The 21323-nt window shown below is 41.3% G+C and overlaps 1 protein-coding gene across 2 annotated transcripts in view; it reads right to left on the minus strand.

Annotated features, from left to right (window-relative positions):
* Window positions 1-21323, minus strand: part of EPHA4 (EPH receptor A4) — a 141157-nt gene that overhangs the window by 69802 nt on the left and 50032 nt on the right. For both annotated transcript variants that reach the window (XM_027589823.1, XM_027589824.1), the window contains exon 4: window positions 7622-7777. In XM_027589823.1, coding sequence (XP_027445624.1) covers window positions 7622-7777 — 156 coding nt within the window. The remainder of the gene's footprint in view (window positions 1-7621; window positions 7778-21323) is intronic.

Raw genomic sequence — 21323 nt, forward strand, 5'->3', positions numbered from 1 at the left:
CCAGGGGATCTCAGCAAAATGTGTAACTGACCCTGTTTCACAGAAGCATGCTGTGCACAACCACTGTGTGACTACCGTGAACAGTGTCAAAAATGTTACCCCGAAATGACAGTGCTGAGTTGATACCAAGCCACTCTTAATTATTCATGGTGGTGGGAAAATCACAAGGGCCTGCCTAAACGGCATTGGCGGATTATTCAAGCTTTTCATGGGGGCATCCGTCAGTGTCCCTCAAACCTACGGGTTTGCCAGTTGAATCCACATGATGCTATTAATCCCTATAAATGTCCACATTGAACTGTTTATCTGTATAAAATGAGAAGTAGGTTGGAGGGTAAAGAGAAGGCTAGAATAGCATTGTTTTAAAACAAATAATTTGGGTGGCTCCGTCAGTTAAACGGCCGACTCTCGATTTTGGCTCAGATCACAATCTCAGAGTCCCAGGATCGAACCCCATGTTAGCCCACTCAGCAGGAAGTCTGCTTGAGGTTCTCTCTCCCTCTCCCTCTGCTCCTTCCCCCACTTGTGCATGTGCACGCTCTCTCTCTCTCTCTCTCAAATAAGTAAATAAACCTTTAAAAATAAATAAATAAAACAAATAATTCAATGAGATGATCCCTGATCCTTATTAAATGTCCTGAAGCTTTTTAAAAATTTTACAAAAAAACAAATGGCAAGTGATCAGCCTGGGATCCATCCAGTCCCTTCCAGTAAGCATTACTTGGTGATCTTTTCCCCCTGTATCCCTTTGGACAAGAGTATGCACTTGGGTTCTCTAAAGGTGCTTTTTTTCTATTAGTCAAAATACTGAAAGGCAATCAGAAAGGAAGAGACAAGGATGTGGGTTACTCACTAGTTGATGTCAGACTGAACTATTGAGATCTAACCAAAGAAGCACCTAAAAAAATGTAACCTGTTGAGAACTTCATCTGAAACGTCAAAATCTTTGATTGTTCTTATCTGTTTGGTATTGTCCAGGGGCAGGCATATTAATTGGCTTATCAATGGATTACCAGGCAGGCAGCAAGACCATACATTCTGAACTAAAAACCCTGTCACAGAATCTAGCAATGGCGGAGGTGGTGTCTCAGTTTGAGTTTTTATCCCATGACAAATGGAATGTAGTATGAAATTGTATTCTCATATCACAAATTTGATAAATGATATGAAATAACAAATTGCCCTGTAAATCTTGGATCCAAAATTTTCATAAAAATATGTTCACAAAAATGATTGATTAGATGGATGATAAAATGTGATATGGTTAGAGATCAACCAGTGGATTAACAAAACTTCAGGAATCTTTGGCCTTTGTTCTCACTCTTGTACCAACTAGTCTTTCGCTAGAACTAACCACGCTCTCATTGACCAATTTCACAGAGCGTCCTTCCTCCCATCATTATACTATTAGTTACTTGAAGCTCTAGAGCAAAGAGATATATGCTTTTGGGTGGGGAAAACGATGTAGTTGACTTGAACCCGAAGGCTACCTTTTATGCTATGGTTTACACATCAAAGACTCATGGCAGACGTCCCTCCCAAAATCTCTTAGCCAGACGTTAAGCATGTAAATCTTTGGTGCAGAGAATTGAATCGAACATCAGTGGCACCTTCAAGGGCTTGTTTGAAAATGGATGTGAGATTTCCAAAATTAAAGCACTTAAAAAAAAAAAAGTGTCTCTCTTCTCCTAACCTTGGAAACAAGTAAGGACGATGTTATTTTAATTTGCATTCAAATTTTAACAACACAGTCACACGACACCACTGGGGTCCACATTGGCTTTCCACTGAAGATCGCTCATCATCTCATTACGGTTCATTATGTTGATAACTGTCAGAAAGCATTAGAAGTGAGGGCTTTGAGTAATAGAACTGAAATGGTAATTTTAAAACAATACACTTTCTGGAGGAAATACAGTCGCACACTAAATTCAATTAGAAAAGGCAAATGTAAAGACAAAGTAAGTGATGTTTGCTGTTTGGAGCTAGGCTATTTCAATTTCTCGATAACCCAAACCTGCAGAAAGCATTCTCAAATCAGGACCTTTCGTCATAGATCTTGGTAAATGTGCCCTCATTAGCTCAAAGCTTCTCCAGTATGAATTGTCTTAAAAGCTGCAAATTTGGAATATTTTAGGCCATGCCTAAGTATCAATCAATCACTCTTTGTTTGTTTGGGACAGCTGACTGAATTATTCAAGGCCCTTTACTTGGAGACAGATTTGTGAAGGCCTTTCAAGCTGGCAATCTAAAATAATAATCTCTTATTTACGGAGCGCTCCAATCAGGAGGTTCTAAGAAGTTTCACCAAACAAGTTAAATAAAGAGTACCCAAAATCACAGGACAGATTTCCAATTGAAAAATACAGAACACCATCCTGGTAATGGTGCTCAGAAGGAAAGGTGGCAAAATAACAAATTAGCTCTTTCTCTCTAGATATACAAAGCCAATTTACTTCTTCTATAAGGCATTTTTTCTTTTCTAGTGCATTTTGAAGCACAATAAGAGGTTAGAAAATTTCCTTTAACTGTAATATCAGTTCCGTCTACCAGTGAGGGGAGCAAAGGCCTTTCTCACTATAACCACTAACAAGCAACTCAATAACTAAGGTAATCAAAGTCTTCCTGCAAAGGAAAGTGGTTGACTTCTCCCAACACTGCTGATGGTCAGACCCCATTCCTGACTACCCAGAAAGGTAAGCAAAAGGTGAAGGAGATCTGGAGGGGAGGGGCTGGGTCTCTGTAGAGCTAAAGGATGTTGATTTCATTAATAAAAATCACATTCGAATTCCTTCTAAGAAATGGTTCATGACATCAAAATGCCCTCATCAGCTTAAACAGCATCCTTGTGTATAAAGAAGTCTCGGGGTCTGCCTCGTTGGTGGTGTTAGAAAACTGCCGTCACCTTTCTTGATGGATACACGTGTCTCAGGCAGTAACTTGACGGGGACTCGAGAAGAAAATACAAGCAAATAAACAAAGCTCCATGGCGGGTGTTTTTGATTATGTAACTCCGAACTGGGTTGGGTTTTCTTTCTGGGAGAGAAAGTATTCCATTTCCATCAAGGGAGAATGTTCACGACCCTTGCAATATCTTCCTAGAGTCACTGCTGAGCTGAAGCACAACCGTGGAAAAAGGGCCTCCTGTCTCCTGCCAACCAGCAGGAAGGATCTAAAGCCTAACCACATGAAGACCATCCGCAGACCAGCAGCCTCAGCAGCATCCAGGAATGTGTCAGAAATGCAGAACCCCAGATGACTCCCATGAGATTTCTACACCCCTTCAGACTTACGAAGCACTTTTCTGACTCTCTATTCTAACAGGTGTGGATTATTTTCTTGAAAATATTCATGATGCTTCTATGGAAGCACTGTCTAATCCACAGGTAGCCATTTATGTGAAGCTTAGCCAGAAGCTCCAAGAGAAGTCTTCCTAAAAATCAAGTTTATTTACCATTCAAGGCTTTGAAGTTCTCAAGCAGTGTAGATGGTATGAAGACCTTCTTAGGGGTTTCCTTCCAAATTAGCCAATGCTGCTTGTATTCACCTGATCTAATCGTTCTCCAAGTGAACAAAAACCTGATTTTACAAACCAGTGGAGCAGAGTCTCTCTTTGGCTAGAAGAATGAGTCTCAGAGAGTGTGTTTTATTTCTTCATTAGTGTGCCGTCACAGTGAGTGATCACTAAATGCGGGGCTGCATAAGAATGCTGGGGTTAAAGATAGCATAATGAACAAAGAAGGTGCCTGATTATCATGGCTGTCAGCACAAGGGAATTGGGTTTGTCACCTGGCTTAACCAACTGGTAAGAACTGATTAAAAGCTGGAATCAGTTTGAAAGGATCCCTGATGTTTATGTTCCTTTCCATCCCCACCTCTTGTCAAAAGAATCTGATAAAGCTGGGGGTGAAGCATGGGGGAAGGGCTTCATTCTGTTGGGTTATTTGAACAAAAGGTTCTTAGAGAAACTCCCACTGGCTTCTCTATCAAAATGCCTACTAAGCGCTGTCCAACAGACCTTTCGGCGATGGCAGAAATACTCCGTGACTGTCCAGTATGGTCACCACTAGCCAAATGTGGCTATCAAACCCTTGGAACATGGCAAGAGTAAGTGAGAAACTAAAATTACTAATGCCAAGTTTAAAATTCAGTTTTAATTTAAAGAGCCACATGTGTCTAGTGGCCACAGTCATGGACAGTGCAGGAAGGGAGAAATCTAGAATGAGCGGTAAACTAGAATAGATTATTCCGCAGCCTAACTTACCGGTATACCTATTAGCAAAATACAGTCACCTCCTTAATGATCCCTGTCTGTCTCAAAGGAGGCCTTAAGAGTCTTCTGCAGTTCATGTCTATTAAATTAAGAAAACAAAAAAGAACTTAAAAATAAACTCTGTCCAGAAGTGGTCTCAACTTTGTCTTTACAGTACAATTTACGGGGGCAACTTTTAAAAATACTGATGCCCGAGTCTTTTCCTCAGAGATTCTGGAGTCCTGTGCAGCCACTGGGTAATTCAATTGCACAGTCAAGTGAGAAAAGCAGTGTAGAGAGGCAGTCAGACGCATGGCAATGTGCTCTGGAGCTAGTCTGGGGGAGGCAGTGACCAGCTGGAGACACAAGGGGACAAACATTTGTTAGCTTCCTACCATGTGCTGGACCTTTACAAGTTATTTTCTTATTCAACTCTTAAAACAACCCTGCAGGTAGACCCTGAGAATCCCATTTGACAGATGAGTAAGCTGCAGCTTGGAGCGGTTTAACAACCTCAGAACTTGGTGGTGTTAACAGTACTGTGCTTCCTCTTGACTCAGTAAACATTAGAATAACGCAAAGCGCTTGAGTCAGTGCCATGTAGGCGGGAGTTCCAAGAGGATGGAGCAGAAGCAAAAAAGGTCACAGATCGCTTTGGTATTTTCATGGACCTTTTATCAATGATACAAAGAGCCCCCAGTCTTCCTCTCTTCACATCACTGAAAGCGATCTGTGAAAAATGAAAAAGTTGCTTTAGTTCTTAAACTTTTTGGTGCCCCCAGTTGTTAAAATCCATATTTTCCTTTTCCCATTTGTATCCTCAAGATAAAGCCAACAATTTATTCTGACACAAACATAAGAATGCCAAGGGCTCAGCTACCGCACTGTGACACACAGGGCAAAGCATTCCAGTAACTCAGGCAGGTGGTGACCTCTGGGGTCTCCCAAAACTCCCACGTAGCAAAGCTGCAGTAGCTAAGTGATTGGCCCATGGTCCTGTCAGGCTGCATGACAGATCAGAATCATGAGACTAAAAATACCTGGGAGCAAGACCCAATCCATCTTGCCATCAAAGATGAATTTTATGAGGTTCATAACACAGTCAAGCCCCAACCTCTGGAAGGCTCTATCTGTATGGAAAATAGGTGGTAGACATCATGCTGCAAGTTAAAGACAACCATCACACTGTCCAGCCCCAATACTGCCCTTTGGGTTTGCTGCCGTGCCCTAAAATCCCACACCTGGACAACTGCTGGCAGCCGGTATGGACAGAGGAAGAAAGTGTACCACTACCCCAATCACACATTGTGGAATAAAGGATGAGGGTACTTGGAAAAGAAAAAGTCTGGGACTTGAGCTTGTCAAACATGGCTATCCAGAGAAAGCACTTAGTCTAGGGAAGCAACAGAAAATGAGAAAATCCGTGCGCAGTATTCTGGGCTGGTCCTAGTATATACTCTTTCCCTCTGGAGGAAGTTTGTGCTAGACCTGGGGGAGTGGGCAAGAGAGCCTGCCAGTGATCCGAGCTACGTGAGTCTTCTGGTCGTGCGGCTCTCTCATCAGGCTGGCGTGGAGCCTTGGGTGTGTTCCTTAACATCTCTGAGCTGGCAGGTACCTCGTCTATAAAATGAAGATAATGTCTATTTTATAGATTTGTTATAACATGAGCCTTGTGATAAGGTTTCCTGAAAGTGCCTGATACATTACCTGGGCATCATTTTATTTATTTTTTTTAAAGATTTTATTTATTTATTTGACAGAGAGAGACAGTGAGAGCAGGAACACAAGCAGGGGGCGTGGGAGAGGGAGAAGCAGGCTTCCCGCTGAGCAGGGAGCTGGGCATCATTTTAAAATGGTTCTTACTACTGCTGTCATCATCATCTCTGGCTAGAAAAGAAACTCTGGGGGCACCTGGGTGGCTTAGTCAGTTAAGCGTCTGCCTTCGGCTCAGGTCATGATCTCAGGGTCCTGGGATCAAGCCCCACGTCGGGCTCCCTGCTCAGTAGGGAGGCTGCTTCTTCCTCTCCTCCTCACTCGTGCTCTCTCGCACTCTCTGTCTCTCTCCCAAATAAATAAATAAAATCTTAAAAAAGAAAAGAACAGAAAAGAAAAGGAAAGGAAAAGAAGAGAAAAGAAAAAAAAGAAAAAAGAAATCGAAATTCTGGAGGGTATGCCAACCTCAGCACAACTGGGATGGATCTGAAATCTCTTCCCATTCCCTTTAGAGGTGATACTTGACTGAATTAAGACAATGGCCTCACAGCGGCCCAAGTGCCCCCAAACCAGAAACTACTTCTATTTGGAGGGGGATGTTGGCTCCAGGCCAGCCAAGATGGAATTTGTAATAGGGAACAAAACAGTAATAGTCATAAACACCGTAAACACTAAAATATATTGAGTAGCATCACTTTACACATTTATATACTATGTAACCAAAATGAGGGCACTAAATACAACAACATGGCGGAGGTAACTGTTATTAACTCCATTCTACAGATGAGGAAACGAGGCTGAAATTTAAAAGACTAAATAAGTGAATTAGCTCCTAACTGGGCGGGCTGGAAAACAAAGCTCAAACCTGTGGGAATCCTGTGTGCCTGGCCCTGGGCTCCATCCCTCCATACACTGACTCACCCAATGGGAGCATCATGGGTGGAACGCCTGGGCCCACCACCCCCTGTTCTGGTCAAGGTCACAGCCATCACAGGGTCTGTGAAGCCCACAGTGCACGTGAAAGAAATGGCAACACCAGGAGCACTGTCCATAGAAAGTGTGAGAACAGATTTCCCTGCTCCCCTGCATACCAAGGTGCCAACCCCGTCCATTCATTAGCCCAGCACTTATTGAGTGCCTGTCATTAAACAGGCATTTATTAGGATCTGGGCCTAAATGTAATGAACACAAAACTATGAGGAAAGAAGGAAGAAGGGTAATGACAACGCAAGCCATGACGTCAGTGCCCAGAACTGAAACCACAGCCCACATGTGATCCTAGCCTCGGAACCCTGCCCTGTACCTGTTTCCCCCCCGCAGCTGTCAGGCTTCCCCAAGACTCCTGGAGGAAACGCTAAAGACATTTCGAAATTCCAATCTCAGCTCTAATTACACTGTCAGACAAACCCTGAACGCTCTATCTCTGCTCCACAACGTAGTCTGTGGGCAGCTATGTGCTTTGAAGACAACCAGAATGGCGACAAACAGCCTTGCTTCTCATAAGCATCTCCCCTGCTTTGAATAAGAGAAGATTCATATTTGATCTAATTTGCCCCTTGCACGGTTATCCTGGGAGAAAGCCTGGCAGTGCCCTGGTGGTAGGTGGTAACGAAAGCTGTTGGCATTGAAGAAATTGGACAGAAGCACACAACTTACGGGTGCAGGGCATAGAGGCTGCATCATTGTCGGCTCTGAAAAAGCCTCGGTCACAGGTGCACGACGTGGCTCCTTCCCAGACTGAGTAGCTATGGGGTGGGCACTTGGCACAGGCAGCATCCGTGGAAAGGGCCTTGTAATATCCAATTTTGCAGGCTATGGGAAAGAAGAAAAAAAAAAACAATAAAACCACTGCTAACAGAAGAAAGCAAAATGTCATCTCCTTGATTCAGTAGAAAGGAGATATTTCTCTTAACTGCCAGTGATCACCTGGCTTCAGAGGCAGGTAAAGCAACCAAAAACATTAATTAATTACAGTCACCCTTTAAATCGTTACGTTCCTGATCAGGTGGCAAGGAGCCCTATGGAGGAAACGTTCTTAAAACCAGTAGCATCAATAAAATTACAGTTAAGTTTACGGGGTGCTTCCCATGTGCAGATACGTTGCTTATACGCACAACACCGTCCCATCCCTATGGCACCTTTTGCACAGGCACTGTGATTAGCTCTACCTTAGACATGAGGAAGACCAGCTTTGAACACGACATTCTTGGTACCACACCATGCATCAGGTAAATGTCAGGGACCAGCTTTGAGCCAAACATTCTGCCCCCAAAGCTTATACTCTTGGCTACATGCTGTGGAAGCTGAGAGCCTGGTCTTGAACCAACAGTTGGAAGTGTATCCAAGTCCTTACAAAAAATTATTGCTGATTACTTCCTAAGTGCAGGTAAAGGCAATCAAGCATTAAAAAAAAAAAAAAAGAGAGAGAGAGAGAGAGTTGGTAAGACATGGTCATAATTTCAGGGGAAAATAGTATAAAGTCCCAACTGCAGATTGTGGAATATAATATGCTAAGATTTTTTTAAGATCAGTAGATATTTTATGTTGATTTTCCAATTAATTAAACCCTCCTGTTTTTCCCCCTCTCCATTTTTTCAACACCCCCCTTCCTCCTCATGCATGCACACCCTCAGGGGCTGCTGCAGAGAACATGGGCCATATAGTTCTTTATGCACCTGACATGCTTTCCATTACTTCATCTTTGCAAACACCACACTGACACCAAGAACTGCTTTTACTAATGTGGAAAATCTCAATAATTCTGTGAAACCTCACAATAAAAAATAATTAATAGGGCCTTACTCGCCCCTTTTTCTCCCTATGCCCTTCACCACCACCTCCCAAATCTGTCTCAACCTGAAATAAAAATTGACCAACACCATCAGTATTAAACCCACAGTGACAAGGCTGTCCAAAATCAAGTTTTTTCATAAGACCAGCAGTTAAAAAAAAAAGGTGACAGTTACCCACAATCTTTCCAGTACGATTCACTTTCAATTTTCTCCATGTAGCTCATCTTTAAGATGTTCCTCAACTATCAAAAATACCGGCTGGGAGAAGGACGCATCAGGCATTTTTCATCAGCCCAACCACCAAAGGAGAACCACCATGCCAGCAACCCAGCAGATTTTACTCAAATGAGTAGATAAAAAAAGAGCTCCACAAAACTGCTTGATCCTCTAAGGAGATAGGGCCACAGCGGCTTGTCTCATGACTCATCCATCAAGTATCTACATGGCTTCCAGGGGAAGTCTGTTCCTCCCTCTTGCACATCCTGTTGGTATTTTCTTAATCACGCTCTTGTAATGGCAAGCGGAAAGAGAGTTGAGCAGAAGCTCCAGAAAGGCACTACAGTTACTTCACTATGATTAACTAAAGTTGTTTATGGAATTTCCTTTAACGAGCTAAAACTTTATGACGTGTGCAGCACCAACAATAAAAAGCGCTGGGAGATCAATCTTTCCCTTATTTGCTTTCGTCTTTCACTGGACCGAAGAATCTTAGAAAAACAAGTTGCTCCAATGACTGAGATTTATGTGTCTCAAGTTTATACACATCACATAATTAGGTATGGTTCAATATGCAAGGTGCTCTTTGGTCATGCTCAAGATGGCCCTAGGGTTTCGATTAAAATCAGCAACGCCAGCTTTGGGAGGAAGATGCACCAAGGGTCAAGCTTGTCCTTCCCACATCAAACATGACGGGTGCCTGAACTCAGAAACAAACCCACTGGGACCTGTCTGTCACTCTGTCACTCAGTCACAGCCAACAAAGGCAAGTTGTAGAAACCTGGTGTTAGGTTTGGTGGTGCTAGGACTGCTGAGAAGGCATAAATTGCTTTTATTTTTTCACATCTGGATAGTGGATGAAAATTCTCCACATTCCTGATGATCCTCATGCACCTCCCCCCTTCCATCGGGCATCAAAATCTAACATCTCACAGTGGAAGTGGAAGACTGACAAGAAAAACTGGCCCCTGATGGATTCATTGCCACATGAAAACAGAGCACATTCAAAAAGTGGTAAGGAAGAGAAAAACAGAGTAGTCCTATTTCCTCAACTTCTATGCTGATAGGACTACTTCCAGTTAAAAAATCAAATTCACCATTCACAAAAGTCAAATTATAGGATGTCTTGAATTGTTTGAAGTTCAAAAATGAGTTGTATGTTTATGTTAATTTAAAGAAAAAACAGATTGCAACTTTATACTTTTTCTCTGTGTCCTTGAAGCCGGCATGAATGTGTTAGTGAGAATAAGTATATTTGAATTCATCCGGGGAATACGAGGTTTTTATACCTATTTGGAAAATTGAAGGCTGCCCGTCTCTAAACACCCTGACTATTTTTACTCTCTTTTCCTCCAGCTTTTACCAGCGCAAGCAAAAGTACAAAATTGTCATTGTGCTATTCTCGGCAACCTTGCAGCCCTTAACACATTCCTTTGTCTTCAACTACATTAAGACCATGTTATTAATATTTCAGGATTCTTAGAAAGGATCTCTCAAAATATAGTAGGGGTTTTTCATGCACACGGCCATTTTGCTGCCTACATTCAAAATGACCTACTAAATTGATGGTTGACTACATTTCTTTGCTCTTGTGGTTCACAGCCTTCCAGCCTTTGGTGCCTGGATGTGTTAAGTACATCCCGTATTTGTTTATTCACCACTTATCTGCATCTTAAAATTTTCACTACATCTTTCATTCTAAACAAAATCCCCATGAAAGGTGTGTTTGGTAGCAAGCGTTGACACGTGCTGTGATATTCCATCATTCTACCATAGGCGAGAACTGTTACCCTGTATTTTGGAATGGTAATGGCTTGGTGAGCAAGTCAGTAGTGAGTCAAATTGTACACCCAAGAGTTAGTGCAATTCCTTCTGCCCTCTTGCTGGAGTACAGTATGAAGGAGCGCCTTATTTGGCCTTTCAAATATGTCATTGTGGGAAGATTAGTTCACATGCGCAGTGCAAACTTTGAATTCATTTCCTTTAGCTTTGCCTTAATCAGTTCTTTCTGCTGACTTTAAATAAAAGGAGAAGATAAATGGGGACAAGAAGAAGAAGAAAAACTCTTTTCTTTTCTTTCATTGGCTCACCCAGTCTCATAACGAGTTGCGTTTTAGGATAGTCTTCTATAGACGTTTCCCTGTGGAATCCTTAAACATAATAATTTCTGGTTAAACACAAAACCAAAAATGTTCTGAAGGTAATGTAGTATCTTCGGGATTTCTTGGTGCATAGATGATTTACATGAGGTGCAATGCCCAATTTAAGCAGCTAGTTAAGCCTACTCCTTAAAAGGATTGTATATCAATGTTATGGCCATTTTCCTCCTTTTTTACAGAAATAAAACAAGGACTGTCTTTATAGTTCATTTTTAAGCAATTCTGATTTGTAAAAATAGTTAATAACAGCAACAGTGATGACATATCAAGCATTTCTTGAGCATTTATGGTGTTTATATGCATTATTTTATTTACTCTCCACAACAACCCTGGGAGCCTGAGGCTTTATCTCTGTTCCCGTTTTGCAAGTGAAGAAACTTGAGTGTTTTACGTAACTTGCCGGAGGGCACACAATTAAGTGGTAGCGTCAGCACCTAACCCCAGCTCCTGCTTTTCTCAAGTTTTTCTGTAGTTACATGGAGTTAACAGTGACCTTCAGCAAAAATGTGACACTGATATAACTGAGTACAAAAGCACTGAGGATGGTCCCAACTTTCATTTGTCCCCGCTGTCCATCCCGTGGTTGGCTTCACCAGCCACGCTTTTGCAATCTGCGAACCAGTTTCCAATTCAAGGCTCCCAGAGCTGCGTTGGCCAATAAGATGGCTAATTTATGCCATAAGCAGCTACTGACCACTTAAAATGTGGCTGGTCCAAATTGAGACAGGCTTTAAGTGTAAAATACACACCGGATTTCAAAGAGTACTGCAGGAGGAAAGTGTCTTATTGATAAGTTTTATATTGATTATATATTGAAGCAGTAACATAGTGGGTATATCAAGTTAAAAAATGTATCATTAAATTTAATTTCACCTTTTAGATCTCACCTTTTTTTTTTTAATGTGGCTACTAAACTTAAAATTATCTGAGTGACTTGCCTCGTATTTCTGCTAGCAGAACTACTCTCCAGTCGGCCATGTTAAGTCCGGTGTGGATGCGCGCACGTGCACAGGGACTCTTGCAAATGCTTGGGGCGAAAAGTGCTGGGGCTCGTATCACAATCACCTGCGTCCCTTAATAAAGATTAGCCTGGGCCCATCTCAGAGAATCTGATTTGTTTCAATATTTAAGTGCTGCTCTCAGCCATCTAGTTAATTTGAAAAACCTAGTTTGGGCTAAAGTACTAACAAAGAGACACAAATGGGTTAAAAATTACCTTCCTTGGCAACAAATTTGCATTTTAATACAGAGTCCCCAGAAGGTCAAAGCTGAAATTCCAGCAGTGGCTCTCTGGAGGAAAGTTGAACTAAATTTTAGGCAAACTAGTCGCGAGGGTACTTTTGGCTCTGGGGAGCCCCAGGTCCCTCCAAGCTCTTCATGTAGGTATGGTATTAGGCACACACTTCCAAACATGTTCTATGAGAACTCGCCTCGTGTGTACTGGCCCTACAGTAGATTCAGTAGCTTTAGGAATCTGCTTTAGAAATATCAGAGTCACTTTTAAAGGGCATTATCGAATCAGTTCTCTGATTAATTGTTCACTTGCTAGACTATTTTATGAATAATTTAAGAAAAAGTGATGGGAAAGGAAAGCAATCTGTCAAATAGGTTTCCTCTTTTAAGTTTTTATAACAACACACAAGCCCCAGCCATCTTTGGGGAAGCTGTGAACATGAACAGATTTCCCACAGTATCGATGGGAAAACGGGGGCAAAGAAAATGAAGGATTTGCCCCAGGCAGAGTTGGTTTTCTAACCCAGGCAGTGTGGACTGAGTAACTATGCTTATGGATGAAGATGGGCAGGGAAATTTTTCAGAGGGAAACAGGGCTCTACTTTTGGGTCCTTCTGATTATATTCTACTCCCAAATAGCAAAACATGGCCAAGCACTGGCAAATCCACATCGTCCAATTCATCTTTCCACAACTGGTTTTACTGATATGCAATGAGAATATCTGAGTAATCTGAATAACATTGAGTCTTTGAAGGAACCTTAAAAAATCATCTAGCCCAGGGATTGGCACATATTTCTGTAAAGAGCCAGATAGTTAAAGAATTTAGGCTTAAGAGTTATACCAAGAATATTAAGAAGGTACTTATAAGATAAAATTCTAACAAATTTTCTTTAATTTTTTATTGATGGAATTCAAAATATAGTAGTAATAACTAAGTCTTTTTTAAAAAAAATACAGCTTTACTTCCTAGAGAGATAACATTTAATTTACGTTTCAAAGAAAATGTTCCGTATTATCAAATTCATTGCAAATGCTGTCTGTAAAAAAACATTCTTAGCTCTCAGACCATACAAAAACAGGTGGCAGGCCTGAGGGCCATACTTGGCTGACACTTGATCTAGTCCAATATTCTCCTTTTCGAGATGAATGACTTGCCAGTAGTTCCTTCTAGAGCATTCCAGGACTAAGTCTGGAATCCAAGGTTCTGTAGTCTCTGTTACCCTGCAAGGCCTTGCTTAGTTTTGAATAGCAAAGCTGAACAAAAAACACTTTCTTAACCACTGCTGCAAAAGAGTAAACTTTCCATCAGCCACCTTCCTGGAAAACTGATTTGACTCAGTACTATTATTAAGTAAATCCGCTTTGAAGTTGATTTTCTTGGTTAAACGATGTAGCCTGATTTGGGGGATATTCCTCCTCCATTTGGGGGGCAATGTCTCTTCGACCGTTTGAATTTTTGCATTTAGACATTATGATTTTTTTTAAGGGTTTTATTTATTTATTTGAGAGAGAGAGAATGAGAGATAGCACGAGAGGGAAGAGGGTCAGAGGGAGAAGCAGACTCCCTGCTGAGCAGGGAGCCTGATGCGGGACTCGATCCCGGGACTCCAGGATCAGGACCTGAGCCGAAGGCAGTCGCTTAACCAACTGAGCCACCCAGGCGCCCTAGACATTATGATTGATTTTAACTTTACATTGTTTTTAAGGTTTTATTTCCTGGGAATCCTGACCTTGAATTGTTTTCCTCTATACGATGAAAGAATGACATTGATTTTTGCTTTCTGAGCCACCAAACACCAAAAATCATCAAACACCAAAAAAAGCATAAATGCTTTGCATTTATGAGGCCTATGAACAAATGTTGCATTAGCCTTCTGCCAGTGAAGGTGGGTTTACTCCCCACCCAGCTCAAGGATATGCATGGGCCAGAGGAGTGTTCAAGCACTTTGAAAGGTATTACTGGTATCTTAGGTCATTCTTACTGGGGCCTAAGCTCTAGTTTGGGACACCAGTTGATTTAAAATGAGGCATCAAAGTGAAGATGACCTGAGCCCAAATTCGGCTAGAATGCTGAGTTTCTATTCCCAGTAGTCATCACTCTCAGACTTGAACATACATCAGAATAATTTGGAGGACTTGTATCTTTAAGACCAATTGCTGGACTCCAATCCAAGTTTTTGATTGTCTGATCAGGCCTGAGAACTTGCATTTGGATTGCCAGGTTGATGACAATGCTGCTGGTCCCGGCATCGCACTTTGAGAACAACTGCCCATCCGTAAACAGACCCATCTCTAAGAAAAATGTTAAAGTACACTTCATCTCAAATTAGGTAAAAGTAACTCATCCTTTTCCAGTACCCACGTGCTACAGGGAATGAAAACAGGGCCTAATTATTAGCAGGGAGGGTTGTAATTGGTTTTGGAGATGGGAGAGAATATGCCAGAAATTTGAAATATTTTGAAATTTAAGGAATGAATGACTTCCTTATGAAATTGAAATTATTCTTCAAACCAGTATAATTGCACCTTGTAAAAATGCCAACATTATAGAACAGAGCCTGCTGTGGAATGTCTTTATAAAAATGGATTAATCTGGAGTGCCTAGCAAGCTCAGTTGGTACAGTGTGTGACTCTTGACCTTGGGGTTGTGGATTCCAGCCCCACACTGGGTGTGGAGATTACTTAAAAATAAAAAAAATAGGGGCACCTGAATGGCTCAGTGGGTTAAGCCAACTGCCTTCTGTTCAGGTCCTGGTATCAGGGTCCTGGGATCGAGCCCCGTGTATGCTTCACACTCTGCCCTTCCCCCTGCTCATGCTCTCTCTCCCAAATAAATGAAATCTTAAAAAAAAAAAATTTAAAAAATAGATAATCCAAAATCCAAAGGAAACTTGCTAAACTAGCACTATCTCAAATAAGTAGTTTTCCTCTGATATCAGTACTATGAATTGATCAGTTTCTTTTGATACTGTGCTTCAGAACTATTAAATGGAATGTTTAATTCTTGTTTATTAGATTTAAGAACATTCTTCTGTTATCTGGATAGTAAGTTCAGGATGGAAAAAACAGGTGTCTGGGGGTTTTTGTTTGTTTGTTTTTAATTATTAAATAGTGGAACAATTATTTAGAGATCTTTTACACACTCTGGAGAAAATATTTTCTGAAAGACAGTTGTTCTGGTTCTGAAAGACTAGAAAATCACGTTTATTCCATTCATACCACTTCCTCTACCAAACTGAGTAATACATGAGAGATGTACAAAATTGTTGTGAAGGCTCCGCCCTGATGCTGGTGACTTTTGTTCTTCATTCTCCTCAGAATATTATTTTGAAGTGGCTTCTGGGGAGATGGTGAAAACAGAAATGAAAATATTTCATTGGGGTCACCTTAATCAAGTTTATAAAGGAATAGACTGGATATCTGTTTAGAAAGGATAAGACATTTAGGACAGAGATGTTGCATACTCATCAACAATAAGATCATAAGTGAAAGTAAAGAATGATGGCAAAAAGTGAATCGCTGGTTATTTTTTTTTTTATGTCACATTTCTCCTCACTGTCTGATTTCTTTTTAGAGTGTGTAGTCATTTATAGCAGGGGCAGCAGGGGACCCGTGTGGGAGAGGCCCACACTTTGGTCCAGAGTCATATAGACCTGGATTTGGTTCTTGGTCTTGCCATTTCTTGGCTACAGGAACTAGAACAAACTTGACCTACTGTGACGTCAACATTCTCCTCTGCAGGGCTGGTGCGATGGGGAAATGAGACACCAGAGAGGAGTGAGGGTGGGTGCCTGGCCTGTATCAGCTCCTCCCTAAAAGGGTCATGTGATATCACTACAGTGTCATGTAGCTGGCCTGCACCAGATGAGAGTGTGGATAATCCATGTATCTTACACAGTACTGGATCTCATTTCTAAAACACTGCAAGACAACTTACCCATATTATTTCATTCCCCCCGCTAACATGATGTAGCGAACTTTAGAGTGAGTTCTCGTCCATAGCATCTGTAGCTCATTTAGTGACAACAGGTAAGACAGGTTATTGGGTAAAAATAGATTTTTATTAAAAATATGGAAACACATTTTTAGAATGAAATAAACTATTGGGGGCGCCTGAGTGGCTCAGTTGGTTAAGCAACTGCCTTCGGCTCAGGTCATGATCCTGGAGTCCCGGGATTGAGTCCCGCATCGGGCTCCCTGCTCGGCGAGTGGCCTGCTTCTCCCTCTAACCCTCCCCGCTTTCATGTACTCTCTCTCTCTCTCATTCTCACTCTCTCAAAATAAATAAATCTTTAAAAAAAAAAAAAAGAAAAAAAAGAAAGAAACTATTGGGTTGGGCTTTTGAGGTTTCTTCTTTTCACGGATCGTTTATGATCCAGACCGTCTCTTCCAGCAGGCCACAGTTGGGTCATACTCTCTACATTCCATCTCCTTCTATTGTTTACACTCTTACTCAGGAGCTAGCTTTCATAAAAACAGACAAAGGGGGGGGTAGAAATGACCGAAAAAATCTATGCTGAAAATTGACCTGCTCTTTCAAGAACAGAATGCAGTATAATCCCATAAATAGGTGGGTAATTCTAAAATGTCAGATGTAGACAGTTTTCACATAAGATGCAGTAAATCCTCTGGAAGGAAGTTCACATAAAGCTTGCTCAATTTAAATTAACTCCATAAAAATTATTGAACACAAACAAGAAGAATGCAAGGGAGAAATAACTTATTTTCCCTGCTTGCCCGGAAAACAGACAATCTAATTACACGAGGAGCTATTTCTCTTTGGTGAATTTGGAGGGAGTCAACTTCAACAGAAGGTCCAAAGTAGACAAAAGTGCAGTTAAACATGGAGTTAATTAGTAGAATCCGCACATGAACAAGACCTCATTCTCTTGTCAGAAACTCTGTGCGGCCCTCCATATCACGTAAAGGTACTGATGGGAATGAAGATTGCTGGTTGCCATCTTTGTACCTGCAACTTTTGGCTGGTCCGCCTGGGGCTCTCCCTCATGGGGGAATTTTTAAGGGCTCCAGCAAAGGCAATCAGGCTTCCAAATACAGATGTAACTCACTTGAGTGATAGATAAAGTGAAGGGCGGCTTCAGGATTTTTTAAAAAAGACATAATCTATTCTGTTTGTTCTAAAGCCCAGAGGTTTTTACCAGGTTTGATCACAGTGCAGTTAGAAACTTTTACTTAGTTTGATCATGACTACTCTATCTAAGATGGAATTATTATGAATTTGTAATGCATCACAATAGAGCATTGTTAGACACAAATTATTTCAGCTTGATAAGGGATGACAATTTTAAAATAGAAGGCAGCACAGCGAATTACTTTTTGTGATTATTATTACAATCACAATAATTTCTTTTTTAATATGTAGTTTGTTAAATAAAGATTCCGTATTCTTACTCTAAGACTTTTTCTTATTCTCCCACCTAGGGCACTGAAAATTTTCTATGTAAAAAAAAAAAAAGATCACAGATTTTAAGATTGCCTTGAAAAACAATATTCAGGGAAACATTCTAATCCCTAGATAAACTCTATAAATTTTGTATTTTTCCCCTTTATCTCATACCTAAATTTCACATGTCAATGACCCTAACTTTCTTTAGTAAACATTGTGATTAAGGAAATATTAATTTGACTTTCGTTTTCAATGTATGGATCCTATTGAAGATATAAATTCAAGTATATTGAGCAGAACTTAATTGAATGACTTATAATAGTATTTTAAGGTTATGACAAAATTTAAGCTTATTGGCTTTTCTAACACATTAAAGTTTATATTAAGAAAGCAAACAAATGGATGCCAGAAACACAAATGACCACACTATAAAGAAAAGCAATCAAGATAAACTACTTTAAGATGAGCTAAATGCAAAAAGTGTTTAATTTTATTTTTAAAAACACCTAATGTCTGCCTTGAATTTGAATATAAAATTACCGAAAATATGGGGCGCCTGGGTGGCTCAGTCATTAAGCGTCTGCCTTCGGCTCAGGTCATGATCCCAGGGTCTTGGGATCGAGCCCCGCATCGGGCTCCCTGCTCAGCGGGAAGCCTGCTTCTCCCTCTCCCACTCCCCCTGCTTGTGTTCCCTCTCTCGCTGTCTCTCTCTGTCAAATAAATAAAAATCAGATGTTTTAAAAAATAAATAAATAAAATAAAATAAAATAAAATTACCGAAAATAGAAGGGAGTGCTTTTGAAAGATTTAAATAAGCCTGGCCATATAAACTATCGATCCTCACCACCGATAGTACATCATTCACAGCGATGACATGCAAATCTGAAGCCATTAACACCAAACTTGATTACCCATGACATTTCAGAGAGGGCCAGGCTTTTTGATGAGTTCCTACTGTCTTCTTCACCCTTTGATATTTGGGGTCCATAAAGACTAGCGGCTCATTACATATCCACTGATTACAAATACCAGGTCAAGGCACTGAGTAAGGGAAGCAGCTGGTCTTCACTCCCACACCTTACACTACCCCATGTGCATGCCTGTGTGATTAGCATTATCATGTAAAAAAAGTTCCCCCATTAGGAGGTATGTGCATTTATTCATTCATTTGGCCACTCATGTGGCCAAATAAATAAATAAATAAATGTTAGCAAACATTTATTAAGCCTTTACATAATAACAGTGAAAGGAACAACAATAGTGAGTATTTACTGAGCACATACTAAGCACTAAAAGGCAAGAAATGTGTTCCTGCTTTCAGGAACAGAACAGTCCATTGCTCACCCTCCCATCTTTGGGAATGTTCTCTGACAGAGATGCCTGCAGACTATGATGGGATCCTTCCCTGTGCACCTGCCTATAGAAGGAACAGAGTAGAAAAAATGGTCCCTGCAAGAATAAGCGAGCCCTGGGCGCCTGGGTGGCTCAGTTGGTTAAGCGACTGCCTTCGGCTCAGGTCATGATCCTGGAGTCCCGGGATCGAGTCCCGCATCGGGCTCCCTGCTCAGCAGGGAGTCTGCTTCTCCTGCTTCTCCCTCTGACCCTCTTCCCTCTCGTGCTATCTCTCATTCTCTCTCTCAAATAAATAAATAAAATCTTTTTAAAAAAACATAAAAAAAAAAAGAATAAGCGAGCCCTGCGTGGAATAATCCTGAAGAAAAAAAAGCTTAGCCAGGAAGCTCCCCCCACCCCAGAAATTGAAATGACAGTCCCTGCCAACCGACAGCAAATCACTATGGTGGGTAATCCAGGCATCCACCAAGCTGATTTAGACAAGGACCCTCTTTCTAGGGAGATCACAGCCCAACTGGAGAGAGAAGCGATTTCCTCATTAACTGCACGTACATCTTATACTTGCTCATTTTCTCCATTTAAAAGTAAAGGTGGTAAAGAAGACAGGCAAAGAATGAAATATGTTCTGAAGGCAGGGCCAGATCAAGAGAAACACGTGTTAAATAATTATTTGATTAACTCCGGCGGAGTCGCTAGTCATTGTCATCCAAACGACTTTATAGCCAGAGTTGTCACAAATCATGATTTATGCGCCGCAGTAATAACCGCTTGGCGCCCCTCCTTTTTTGTTATGTTGATGGGGACTGAGGATCTAAAAAAAAAAAAGGCAGCTTTAAAAGACCGAGTTCCCCCACGTTAGTTATTAGCAATGCACTAGGATTTTCCGCTGAGGTTTTTGACCATGGGTCCCTTGCTGTTTACTTTTTGAAAATAGAGAATTTTTTTAAAAAGAGAACTTCAAGATTCTGAATACTCCTAATAAAAAAAAAGGGGTTTATGTTTCATGGGTAGGATCAGGTTAAACATCTCTTTTTGGCATTCGATGTAGTGGATTAATGATTTTTTTAGAACTACCTGCCAGCATTTAATATTCTATGTGTTTGACTATTCAGGCACTGCTTATGTCTGAGGAGAACAAAATAAAAATTCCCAAGGAGCTCCCAGAAAAGTCCTAGTCTAGACCAAGTGAAATTTATGGGGAATCTGGCACCGTCTGTTTTTGGTACAGTAGAGTAGCGGCCTCAGAGATCAGAGCAAGAGCCAGCCGACCAGACCCGAGATAACAGTGATGACTTTGCTATTATACAAAATAGTGTATGACCAACCCACTCTCTCCCATTGCCTCGGGTACACTTGTGCAAGGGACGGGGGGAAGGATTTGATCATTGATTTAATGCCTTCTGAAGGCATCAGGTCGACAGATCAGTGTCCTAATGTGCAGTGTGATTCAGAGAGCGCACAGGCACCTGCCTGGACAAGGACAACCTGGTAAGTTCATTGTCAGGACCGAACCGTGAGCTTCGTAAAGGACCGCAAGGACAAAAGAGGGGAGCCAGGGGAGCCGCACGTTCACAGATCTGAACTCCACGGCACTAGGACAACATCCTTGCCTTCATTTGATCTCCCGTGGTAAAGCACAAAGGGCCAGTCTCTAGATCCCCCGGATGGCAGGGCAGGTCGGGCTGGTCCCACCCTTAGGGGCTCTGAGAGGTTCTCCTGCGGAAAGCGCTCTGACAGCCTCAGCTCTCTCTGTCATCAGTCTGGATCCGTGGGAAAGAGCAAGATGCCAAAAGTGCTTGCAGGTGAATTCTTCGTCCCTTTCAAGTGCATCTGACTTAACACTGATGACTTAAAAGTGTGTTTATCTTTTGTTGGGAAGGATTATCAGTTCAGTCGGTAAATCTTTCCCAGGTATAAATTATAAATCACAAACAGGGACGCCAGGGGAAATACCAAGTTGTAATTTGCTCGTGTGTCTGTGTCTCATCCCCAATATCGAACACGAGCAATCGTGATGAAAACTGATATGAATACAAACAAAAACGAAACCGTGATGCTGACACGTTCCCACAGGGCTGGGTCATGAAGAAAGAAAAAGTACAGCTCCTCCCTTTTGCAAAATACAGATGGGATGAAAGTGAGAGATGACCCATTTGAAGAAAGCAAGGGAACAAATAAGGCTTATTATCAATTACA

This window comes from Zalophus californianus, chromosome 3, assembly GCF_009762305.2.
Source record: "Zalophus californianus isolate mZalCal1 chromosome 3, mZalCal1.pri.v2, whole genome shotgun sequence".
Taxonomy (NCBI): domain Eukaryota; kingdom Metazoa; phylum Chordata; class Mammalia; order Carnivora; family Otariidae; genus Zalophus; species Zalophus californianus.